This window comes from Dipodomys merriami, unplaced genomic scaffold, assembly GCF_024711535.1.
Source record: "Dipodomys merriami isolate MVZ:Mamm:240054 unplaced genomic scaffold, mDipMer1.0.p SCAF_31, whole genome shotgun sequence".
Lineage (NCBI taxonomy): Eukaryota > Metazoa > Chordata > Mammalia > Rodentia > Heteromyidae > Dipodomys > Dipodomys merriami.
The window spans coordinates 6405466-6418766 of NW_027204604.1; the positions used below are offsets into that span (position 1 = coordinate 6405466).

The window sequence follows — 13301 nt, forward strand, 5'->3', positions numbered from 1 at the left end:
CTGGGTTGGTTCCATATCTTAGCTATTAAATAATGCTGCAATAAACATAGTTGTGCTGGTAGCTTTAGTCAGTTTTCACTAAGAAGTAAAGGAATATTTTTTAAAGTTACTGTTTTGTGTTCAATCATTGTGATGTCCCAATTTATTCGGCCATCATGATAGTGATATCTTCAGAAAAATTTATATTTTACCGTTGTTTTGACACATAGAAGAAGTTTGAGTTTTGTGAGAGCTTGTAACTTAAATAAGAGTAGACATAACTACTTTTGGAAAATTAGTGTAAAGTTACTATGCATGTTTAAGCAGCTTTAAAACTTATGTGTTAGTGTAAATGGCTTCGCTAATTAGATTTTCTTTGATGACTCACTGAAGAAGTAGAAGCCTCTGGCTCCAATCATAAAGGAAAGGAAGGGTTTCTAAACCATCAAGAGAGTCTGCCTTTCATGATTGGCACTGTTGTTTGTAAGTGGTCATCTCCCTGCTAGCTTCAACTCACAAAGCACAAAACAAACAAAAGTAGCAAATTATTTGAAGACCTTTTCAACCTGTGTCTGACCTTCTTGATTCATTTGCAGAAGTAATTGCCTGTGGAAATTGCTGTGCTTTTATCTGTGGTGCTATTAAAACGCTGGTTGAAATGAGGTGGTGCAGGCTGCATTGTTAATGGGGTACTGTGGAGCCAGAGCTGTTGTTTTATTCCACAGATGTGAAGTAGCTGAAAATAACCTTCTGTCTCCCCTGTAAGAATTGTGCTTGTTAAGTGACATTCACTAACGTGGCCAAGTTTGAATGTGGGGTAGGAATTTGTGCTATTTTTAGCAGGATATTAAATATGAATTTTCAGGCTTTTCTTCTTGTTATAAAATAGGAGAAGGCAGGTATGTTTTGTATTCTGCATACAGTGGTGGGGGGGCTAGTTTCTGAGCCCAAAGCAGTGGCTGATAAATTGAGGAGATGTGATGGGATAGTAGAAAATTCAGAGCTGAGTAGTCACTCTCGCTGAACTTCCATGCATGGAGATGTTGTTAACTTGTAGGGTTGTGTTCTCCTCCCCTAGCTTCATTGCCATTGTGCTATCCATATTTATAGCCATCTGCTTCTTAGTGTGGCACAGTATCTTTGTTTCTCATTCTGACAGTCCTCCCAGCTTGGGATAGGGTATTATACTTAAAAGCCATTGTGGGCTGGGGGCATGGATCAAGCTGTAGAGTACTATCCTTGCAAGCGTAAGAACTTAAGTGCAAGCTCTAAATCAGCAAAAAAAAAAAAAAAAAAAAAAGTATTTGGGGAAACACTGGGAGGTCATATGGTACAGAACAATGCTTTCATAGACCTCAAAGTTACCTGGAGAATTTGAGCCACATACAACACACAGACACACAGACACACAGACATAGACACAGACACAGATACACACACACACACACACACACACATACACACACACACACACACACACACACACACACACACACATTTGAGCTTTACCCTCAATGGTTCTTATAAAATGGTCCTAGAGTGGACCCAGTGATTCTGATGTTGTAAGACTACACTTTGAGAAGGTCTTGGGCAACTGAACATGAATACACTAACTTTTCTGAAACAGGCCTTTCAATCTTTTGTCAGCAACGTTTGTTGAGCACCCAGTGAATGCAGCGGAAGGTATTCCTAAAATAATTCCACCACAACTTCTCTATATCAGAAAATCTTTCTATTTAAGGAAAATCACAGGCCAGCATAGCACAGTGGGAATACCCAGTCACATCCAAGAGGTGAGGGGACCAGAGACCAAATGATAGATGGACAGATTTGAACACTGGGTGGTTCAGAAATGAAAACTATGGCTTGTTGCAGATCAGTCCCAAATCAGCAATATGCTCAGAATTTGTCAAGATTCATCAAATCTTCCCAGTAACCTTGAGAGATGAGGGTTCTTTCCCCTTTCAGAAATAAGGAAACTAGGGCTCTAACAAGGACTCCTTTCTCCTTAGAGCCCAGGATATTCCCTCCATACCACAGTGTTTCCTAGCGTAGTATATGACTTATCTGAGTCTTCAGCTGATGCTTTTTGAATTAGGATGATAAGCACTTTAATGTACATTCTCTCGTTAATTAAAAATACAACTATACGGTAATTATGAATTCTGTTATAAACAAAGAGGGTAGATGATTATCCTGAGGTGGGTATGGAAAACAGGGCTCCAAATGGCAGCTTTAAAAAAAAATCTCCAGAGCATAAAGTCTGCACAAAGTCCTCCTCCCATGCCGAACTGATCAGCTAACATGGTAGTAGTTACTTCATTTTCATTTGTTAATACCCATCTTTGTTAATACCCATCTCTGCCTAGAAAATGAGTCTCAGCTATGGATTTCAGCTCATAGGAATTAAGAATTTCCAAGTTCACTGCCAGTTACCATACCAATGTAAACATTCTCACACCTGCTCCTTCATTATCACATAAGAACTTGCAAAAGCAATGACACCAGGGAAGACCAAAATCACTACGTTACCAAATTAAATATGCTGTTGTCATATGGACCAGATGAAATATAAGGACGAAGTCTGGTTTCGTGGTCTTATTCCTTCCTGTTCTCACTCCTCCCTATTTACACTTTCTCCTACACCCTGCCTCATCCATGAAGAGCTTCATTCAAAATCACCTGTCAGTGTTACAACTGGTGTGTCAAAGGCTTTAGCAGTTATGGGTTTTAGAGCTTTAAGGGCCTCTGTGCATCATGAGCTTGGCTTAAAACATCTCTCTTCTATGCCTGACTATGTTTTGTAATGATAAATTTTGAGTGTATTTATACAATTATTCAATTAAAAGACAACATTATCCAGTTAAGCTACTCTGCTAGGCAACTATCCTAAAGAAATGCTGTTTGAGCTGTGTCAGATATCTTGTTGGTTGACTCTAGAATGATTAACTGAAAGAGAAAATAGCATTGAGAATGCCCATGAAGAAATACTCTATTAATCTAAACATCTCCCACCATGCCCCACCTCTTAAAAGTTTCTACCACATCCCAATATTGTTGCCTTGGAAAACCAAGGTAATTCATTGCATGTATATATGCAAATACTAAGAATTGAAAAATTTCCCCAAAACTGAAATTCTTCTGGTCCCAAACACCATCAATCTATGTTATATTATAACAGTATTGCCTGGGAATTGTCTAGGATTCATCCAAGACCTACTAAATCAGAGACTCTGAGAAAAAAGCCCTAAACACTGTATGACAGACCTTGCAGGTGACTCTGAATGGATGACTTAGTAGATATGGTGTGTCTTTTGATCATCCATTCTGGCTTCATTGAATACTGCTGGCCTCATCTGGTACTTCAGTTTCTTTATCTGCTAAATAATGATAATACCTCCCTTGAGGTGGTATTTTCTCTGAGTTCTTGGTCTTGAAGATTCTGAAAGTATTTTTTCATTCCCGTGGCCACCATGGGTCAAAGCAGTCATTCCTTTAAGCCTTTGTCAACCATTACTATTGCTGCTGTTAAACCTGGCTGGCTGAACACACACCTATATATCTATTCACCAATGAAATCATTGAAGCAACAGCAAAGGGAAGTTTTTCTCAAGGCATACATCCATAAAGACAAAGAGAAAGGTAATAAAACACTTGAAAACTAGAATGCAATCATTGGTTAAAAAAAAACAATAAAGCTGAGCCCTAAGGAGACAGAGAGAGGGAAAATCTGACATAACTTGATGTGTATCTGTACCCTTCAAAGACTCAAACATAGTTGCAATAAATGTCACTAGAAGTGACAGTGAAGGTGAGACTAACAAAAGGGAGACTGGCAGACATTTCTTTAAGAAGCCTTTAAGCGCCTACATGTCCTTGGACTATGCAGCTGGGCCCTTGGTCTATGCAGCTGGGCATAGACCTTTCTCCTTTAAAGCCTGGTTTATTCTAGGGATTAGTCTCTGGATAGGGGACTTGGACTATAATGGAAGGCAAAGATACATTATGAAAAACAAAGATCAAGGGAAAGTATATACTTTGAACGTTGAGGCGTCCAACCTTCCCTTGGGTGCTGAATGTTGCTAGCATTTGCCCCACAGATTATTCCTGGAGATCTCAGTTGTCCAAAAGGTGGAAATCTCAAGTCGATGACATTGTGAGTTGTTCAACATTAACTCTATCCAGATGATCCTACAGTGAATTCTCACAGTTAACAACTCCCACTCGTTCACACTAAACTTACAATCACTAAATAACTCCTAGTAACAATCACTAAACTTTTCATCACTAATAATTCCCATTGAATCATACCAAACATTTATAAGGGCCCCACTACTAAATAAGAGTAGGCAGCTATGGATTTTCATATATTTCTAATAGGAAAAACAGACAGAGATATACACAAACGAATTAAGAAACAAAAGCCAAGCAGAGAGAAGAACACTTTAAGATGTACATCATGAACCTCCTCTAAGAAAATAAACATGGTTCATATGTAACTGAATAGAATGTTATTATAAAGGAACATTCAGAGAATGAAAATGCCATGGAAATTAGAGGTGCAGTAGAAAATAAAAATGAAATACAAAGCATAAAAATTGAAGAACCCTCATATAAACTATTAGAAAATAGCATAGGGAAAAAGAAAATTAGGGTAATCCAGGAGTCCAACATCTGAATAATAAGAAGCCTGCTGAAAGAGAATAGCGTAGAAGGTTTGAAATCACACAAGAACAAATCCAAGAAAACTTGATTCCTTTGACATGAAGATCCTAAGTTTTCAGGTTGAAAGGGTTTGTTCAACATTTATCACAATGAATGAAGATGGAACCATAATAAGTGGTGCATACTAAGACTTGTCAGAACACTGTGGGAAAACTTTCTAGAGAGATGAAACAGGATGAAGGATGAGGATATGAATGATTTTGACTTCCCAAGAACAAGGGAAGACTAGAGAGATGCTACTAAAAGTTTTCCATAATGGTTTCCAATCTGGAATTCTATATACTTAGCTGAACTAGTATAGAGTTACTAGAGAAAGTCTGTTGGAAAAAAGCAACTCAAGAAAGAGGACATGGGACTTACTAATAAGGGGATTTAACCTTAATAAGTGAAACAAAGTTCTGACTTAGTAGTGGAAATGAATCCACACAGATGGTAATGCAACGGTCTGAAAGCCCACAGCAAAATTTTTTTGAAACAATAAAATTGACAGACTAATGTGTTTGAATGTATTAAGAAGAGATTTACATCTCTCTGAGAGATTTTGGTGTTGAGTAAGAAAGGAAACTAAGCAAATGAAAAGATTAAGACCATCTTAAATATAGGGGAAAGAACACATTGCATAAAAGTATACTGTGATATGCTACTGTGTAGTTTAGCTGTGAGACGCCTTTGCTTAGTTGTACTAATATATACACAGATGTTAATCTAGCCCAAATGGTAGTATAGTTATATTTAGATACATGTGAAATGATTGTGAATTTAGAGGTGAGCAGGAAAGTGCTAAATTCTCAGACACCAGCTGATTAGATAATACCTCACACAGAAATATCAGGACATAGCCATTTAAGCCTAATGTTCAAATATGGAGATAAAAAGCTAATAAAATTGTAAGTTATTGCTTCTTCACAACAGGAAATTGGATGAAAAGAAGGACAGGCCAAAGTTGTAAGGATTTTAACATATGTCTTGGGCATTTAACTCTTTGGACTGCGATTGTTTATCATTTAGACAAAATATTGGCAAAACTTTGGCTGCCTTCCCCTCCCGATTTTGTATATCTATTTTTCATTAAAGCCCAGAAAATACTCTTTTTTGTTGTTTGGATGAGACCCAAAAATCTTGATAAGATATAAAATCAAAACCATTCAAATAAAAAATATTCTCTTCTACAAATCAGTATTTTGTCCTGGGTTGGGAAAAAGTCTCTTTTCTCTAAGTAGAAGGACTAAAGAAATCCACATTTAGTGCAACCCAGGATGCTCTCTGCCTGACCTTTTTCAGCACACTGATGTTACAATCTACCACCCTTTCTCTCTGTGCCACACTCATGTAACCATTTGGGTGGTAACTAGACTTCCATGCCTTCTCTCACTTTTAGATTTGGAGAATTTCAGAGTATTTCAGATACAGTACAGATGACAAGATGTCAAACATGCAATACAACTTCATGCAAAATTAGGAAAGTGAAATTATTGCTGAATTAGCAATATATTTTAGTATATTTCATCATTATCATCATCATCATCAAATACAGCCAATTTAAGGACCTTTAATCTTCCAGAAAGTCTCAGAAAAGGATCAGGACAGCAGTAGTCCTGAACCATAAATCACAGTGTAGCATCACAACTTTCTGACCAGCCTGGCAGTGTCTGAGCTTGCTGTTTGTTCTTATATCATAAACAATAGAGTTTTCTTTACAGTGTTATTAATTTGGTGTTACTACTTTGCTAAGCTTGAAAATAAGTTAGTATTTTGGCAGCCATCCTAAAAGAAATAAATGCACTTCTACTCTTTACTGGTGACCCCTAATTCCTTGTAGATCAGGAACAGGACTGTCTAACAGGCTTGTTGAGTAAGGAACAAACTCAATGACAACAAGGAAGCAAGCCCAAATAAGCTCAGATCTAGTAATCAGGTGCTGAACTATGATTAATCCTCTTTCTCCTCCTCTTCCACTTCCACTTCTTCCTCTTCTTCTTTTTCCTCCTCCTCTTCTTCCTTTTCCTTCTTCTTCCTTCTTTCCTTCTTCCTTTCTTGGAGGGGTGGGGTATGATACTAGAATTTGAATTTAGTGCTTGCCAGGCAGGCACTTTATCACTGAGCCATGCCTGTAATTCTTTTTGTTCATCCGGTTATTTGTGAGATAGGGTCTTGCCTACCCTTGGTGTGTGTACACATGGACCTATCTGTCTGTTTTTATGCTTACCATCCTAAGTAGAATGAGAGGCACACGTGACCATACACATCTTCCTTTCCATTGAGGTGGAGTTTTGCAGACTTTTCTGACTGGCTGGCTGGAACCTGGATCTTGCCAATCTCAAACTCCCACTTGCTCAGAATTACTGGCATGTGACCCTGCTCCTGGCTCTGAGCTGAGAAAGGGCCTGGCAGCCTTTTCTGACCAGGCTGGTCTGGAACAGTAATCTATCATCAGTCCCCCAACTTGCTAGGATAACAAGTGCACCCTATTGGCACTCTACTGTACTAGTTTTTTTTTTTTTAAAGTATTATCCTGTACAAATGAGGTACCATATAACAAAGCAGTTTATGAATGCAGAGCATCTTGATCAGTGTCACCCCTTCTACACTCTCACGCCCTCTCTTTTTCTTAATTTTGTGAAATATACAACCAATTCTCGACTGCCTTCTTCTCCCTTTCCCCCATCATTTCGGCCCCACCTCCCCCTCAGACGTGCCCATTTTCTGATATTGATTGTGTTGGGCTTTGGCTTAGTGGTTCTAAAAGATTATACTATTTGAGTTCTCCATAAGAATCTATTTTACTTCAGTTAATTCATTTGTAACCACTGCATAGGGCCCAGCCCAACACATTTACTTACAGCTTTATAGATACAAATAAATCACACTAAAGCTTGAGCATGAACACTGATAGCAGCATTATTCATAATACCCCAAATGGAGAAAAAAATCTCAAATACTCATTAAGCAATTAGTGGCTAAATGAAATGGAGTAGATGTTCTCATGCAATGAGCTATTATTCAACAATAAAAAGGAAGAACCAACACATGCTATAATGAGAAAGAAGCTGGCCAAATGATTTTAAATTTATGCGAGATATCCAGAATATATAAATCATACAGACAGAAGGTAGATTTGTAGTTGTATATGGCTAAGTAATTTGGAGCACAGGAGAAGACAGATAATGGATATATGGGATTTCTTCATAGGGAGAAACTTAGATTGTAGTGACACATAATTCTGAAAATGTACTTACACTCATTGAATTTACATTTTAAATGATATGGTGTTTAAATTCTGTCTTAAAGTAGCCTTCAAAAGGAGAATATATTGTATAATTCCATGAATATAAAACTCTAGAAAATATAAGCTAATATATGGTATCAAAAAGGAGATGAGTGGTTTCTTGGGGATGGGAAAGTGGGTGGCTACAGGTGGAGTGGAGGAAGTACCAAGGGTCACAGGCAGACATTTAAGGGTAGTGGATTAACTACCATCTTGATTGTAGTCTGGTGATGCTAGTCTATTCTCATGTGTATATGGGTATATACATATGTCAAGATGAATCCAATTATAAAGTTTATTGTGGATCAATAACGTATTTAAGAAAGCAAGAGCAAAAATATAAACTTCACTAATATAACAGAGTACTAGATTAGTGTTAGAATAAGGGTTATAATGTTAAGAAAGCAATGTTCGTGTGATCATATATTCTGTCGTGTATGATTGCATTGTAGTATAATAGGAACTCTGTATAAATATTCCTGATAACTCATCATCACCTTAATCGTAATAGAGGGGACAGGGTGTCACAGAAGACTTCCTGGAAGTGGTGGGTCAGCATTTAAGAGCAAATGGAATTTAGAGATGGAAGATGGGGTCTTGTAATAACATAGTGGCCCTTCTTCAAGCTACAAATGAAAAAGGAATTGTAGTAACCTGTGGTACACAGTTGTTATATCTCTAAGGGAGTGTGATTTTATTCTTACCATATAAAAGCCATGCTTTTTCCCTAATAGCAGATTGTTGTGTTAGCAGTAAGTGCAAAACAAGGATTTAACAATAAGTGAAAACACAGTTACTATTTCCTTCATTGCCCTCTGCAGACTTGCAGTTATTTAATTATCTATGATTATGTATTCATCAAGTCTATTCTTATTGCTACACTGTTTGTTCTGTGAGGATCAGGACTGTCTTATTCACTGTTCCATCCCCCATAAGTGGTATTGTGTTTAGCACCCAGCAGAGCTTCATAAAGATTGTTTGCTCACAGTTTGGGTTTTAGATTGCTAAGTACTTAGACAGACCTTAGACTGATGGCCTCAGTCCAATTACAAAAACTCAAAGGCTGTGTAGTAAGAACTATAAATTTGCCAGGCGCTGTTGGCTCTCGCTGTAATCCTAGCTACTGAGGAGGCTGAGATTTGAGGACCACAGTTCAAAGCCAGCCTGGGCAAGAAAAGTCTGTGAGACTCTATCTCCAATAAACCACCAGAAAACTGGAAGTGGCACTGTGGTTCAAGTGGTAAGAGTGCTAGCCTTGAGCTGAAGAGCTCAGGGACAGCGCTCAGGCCCAGAGTTCAAGCCCCACAACCACCACTACCACCACCAAAAACAAAAAGAACTATAAATTCAAGGGGAAAAACTGAACCCTCCATATGTGTCTGAACTCTGTGTCTGGCTACACTAACTCCCATTTACCCTGATCCTGCCTCCTACATATTTGTACTAGAACCTGATGCCAGAAGACTTTTTATTTGGATCTGCTCCAGTTCTGAGGAGGTCAGGAACGTCTGTATTGGAAAGGCAGCTCTGGTCACTGGCCTGCTCTGGGATACTGGTTTAGGAGCCATTCATTCTCTTTTTCTTCTGTCCTCTTTACCTCTAGCGCTCCTCTATGCCACTATCTTTGGGAATGTGACCACCATTTTCCAGCAGATGTATGCCAACACCAACAGATACCATGAGATGCTCAACAGTGTCCGGGACTTCCTGAAGCTCTACCAGGTACCCAAAGGACTGAGTGAGCGAGTCATGGACTATATTGTGTCTACCTGGTCCATGTCCAGAGGCATTGACACAGAGAAGGTAAGGAGCCTGAGCAACTTGGGTTGAACCACTTGTCTTTCAGATTTCCCGAGGGTGACTGGATCTCTCAAACCTGCCTGGGATCAGAATTCGTTTAGGTATTTATAGATTTCTAGGTTCTTTTTCCAGAGGTTTTGATTGCCTCCTGATCAGCTTTTCTGAAGGACCAGTAAGGAAAAGCAATTACTTAAAGAATTGCAAAAAAAATGTGTCTCCTAGAAAAGAGAAAAACCAGAAGTCTACTTGTCCATGGAGAATTTTCCACATTCAGATGATGATAAAAATCAAAGGGAAGTGCTTAGTCAAGAGCGAGAGAATTAGTATTACTAGTTTTTTCCTCTTGCTCCAGCTTCCAAGATGAGGCAACACTGTTAGTGATCTTGTCTTAGTTTATCATAGATTTTTTTTATTGGAACTGAGAGGAATTAGAAGTTATTGGAACTTTGAGGAATTAGGAATTTGGTAGAACACAACAAAAAATCAATCTCTTTGATAAATATAAATGCAGAGACTCTCAATATAATCCTTTCAGATCAAATTCAACAGCACATTATAAAGATCATACATCACAATAAAGCTGGTTTCATTCCAGGAATGTAAGGATAGTTTGTAACTCAATGAATGTAATACAATACATAAACAATATCAAGGACAAAAATCACACAGTCATCTCAAGTATGTAACTAAAACCTTTGACAAAAGTCAACTACCTTTTATGATTAGCTCTGAAGAAACTAAGAATAGAAGGAATGTACTTGACATAAGAGTTAAGTATGATAAACTGATAGCCAGCATTATACTAAATGGAAAAACTGAAATCATTTTCTCTAAAGTCAGGAACAAAACAAGGATTCTATTCTCCCTACTCTTATCCAATACAGTTCTGGAGTTCCTAGCAGAGCAATAAGACAAAAGAATTAAATAAAAAAATTCAAATAGGAAGTCAAATTATTCCTATTTGCAGATGATATGATCTTACCTTTAAAAGACCAAGAAGATTCTGCCAAAAACCTTCAGGACATGATGAACACTTTTGGCAATGGATTTGGATATAAAATCAGCATTTTGTATATATTAATAACAAATGCTAAGAGAAAAAATAAGGAAAACAATTCCATTTACAATAGTCTCAATAAATAAGTAAATAAATCTATATAAAGTTAATCAAGGAGGTGAAAGAACTTCAAAGTGAAAACTATAAAACCTTGAAGAAAGAAAATTAAAGACATCAGAAGATGGAAAGACTTTCAATGTTCATGTACTGGAAGAATTAATATTGTGAAAATTACTATACTACTGAATGAAATCTACAGAGTTAATTCAATGCCCATCTAAATTCCAATGTCATTCTTTGCAAAAATGGAAAATATTGATCCTAAGATTCATATGGAAGCTTAAAAGAGTCCCAAATAGTAAAAAATAATACTGAGCAAAAAGAGAAACTCTGGAGGCATCACAATACCAAATTATACTAGAGCCACAACAACAACATCAAAAAGGATGGTACTGGCACAAAAACAGGTGTGATCAATGGAACAGAATAAATCCAATAAAACCACACAGCTAGAGATGATAGATAGCTGATAACTGATCAGATGATTTCTGACAGTGGAGCCAAAATAATATATTGGAGAAAAGGTAGCATCTTCAACAAATGGTGCTGAAAAAAATGGTGTCTGCTCACAGGAGGCTGAAACGACACCCCTGTCACCTGCACCAAAACAGACTCCAAAGAGATCCAAGAACTTAATGCTCAACTTGAAACTTTGAACGGATGACAGGGAAACAAAGGGACAGCCTTGGAAGACGCATATTCTGAATGGGATTCAGTTGCCCATGTTACAACAAGAATTGACAAATGGGATTACATCAAATTAAAAGGCGTTGGTATGTTAAAGGAAACTATTAAAGAAAATCATTTTCAAGAGACAACTCATAGAATGGAGAAAATCTTCAACTGTTCATTGGATGAAAGATTAATACCCAGAATGTACAAAGAGATCAGCAATTACACAGCAAAAAGACAAATAATCCAGTTAATATTCAAGCAAATGAATTGAGCAAATAGTTCTCAGAAGAAACATAAATGGCTAATAAATGTAGGAAGAAATAGTCAAGAAATGCAAATCATAGGATTCAACCTTACCCAGTCAGAATAGCATCATTAAGAATACAAACAACAACAAACGCTGACCAGGATGTGATCTGAAGGAACACTTTTGATGCAATTTGATGTATAAGGAGCCCTCATATACTGCATATACTGTTGATGGGAATGTACACTAGTGCAGCCACTATGGGAATCAGTATGACAGTTCCTCACAAATGTAAAGATAAACCTACCTTAAGATCCTGCCATACTATTCTTCAACATATAGCTGAAGGAATGTAAATCTGTATGCAACAGAGATAGCTACATACCCATGTTTATTACAGCTTTATTTACAATAAATAAGCTGTGAAATCAACCAAAGTACCCAGCAATTGATAAAAAGATAGAGAAAATACAAAGCTCTCTGTTTCTCTCTCTGTCTCTGTCTCACACACACACACACAAAACATGTATTACTCAGCTCTAGATAAAAATGAAGCTATATCATTTGCAAGAAAAATGGATGAAACTCGAGACCATCATGTTGAGTGAGATAAACCAAGCTCAAAAAGCCAAATCACATGCTTGTGTTCATCTGTGGAACTAAGACTTCAGCTTAATAATAACAATAATAATGCATGAATGTAAATAGGGGACTGTGGTATATCCACAGGAGTAACCAGGGGAAAAGTGACACTGAGGAATGAAGAAAATAAGTATTGTATATTATATATTATATAAAGTATTAAAAACAAAGTATTATATCTTATTATCATCATTCTAGAAAATTAAAGTTATATATAATACTATAGATTGCATGTATCCACCAAGAACTATTTGAAAAAGAAGGGGGTAAACTTGTTCAAAATATATTGCTTGCGTCTATAAGATTATCTCAATGAAATCTCTTCATAATGCTAATGTGCATTTATTTAAAAATAAAATACCGTTTGAACGTATTGCCTTCACATACGATTTATCCTGGTCACTGAGTTTTTGTCATCCCTTTAAAGGCTGTCAACTCATTTATCCCCACCCCCTCCTCTTTTCCATTATGTGGTCAGTTCTGATAGGTTCCCAGCCCCCATTTCAGATCTATTGCAGAGCACTGAGACTGGTATGTGGGACTCACAACAAGAAACCAGGTGATCTCAGCCATCAGACATACAGATACATGTGGGGAATACTGATTAAGGGCTCCTGCCTTAACCATCAACCAATATGACTCAAGTATCAACTAGGTACCTTGCCAAACATCTACTCTCCAGCCTGTAAAATTGAGAGTCTAAACTCCTAGTATTCTCTAACAGTTTTATTTTTCCAGATGCATTGAGTAAAGTGCAGAATGCTTGGTGGGATTGAAAGAACAAAGAAGTTTCAGTAGTCTTAAAAGAAGAGAAAAGATTCAGTAGACTTTCTATTCCCCATTTATAAATT

The 13301-nt window shown here is 37.3% G+C and overlaps 1 protein-coding gene across 3 annotated transcripts in view; it reads left to right on the top strand.

Moving 5' to 3' along the window:
- Kcnh1 (potassium voltage-gated channel subfamily H member 1) overlaps nt 1–13301 on the top strand; it is a 309150-nt gene that overhangs the window by 198673 nt on the left and 97176 nt on the right. For all 3 annotated transcript variants that reach the window (XM_070041570.1, XM_070041569.1, XM_070041571.1), the window contains one exon: nt 9573–9772. In XM_070041570.1, coding sequence (XP_069897671.1) covers nt 9573–9772 — 200 coding nt within the window. The remainder of the gene's footprint in view (nt 1–9572; nt 9773–13301) is intronic.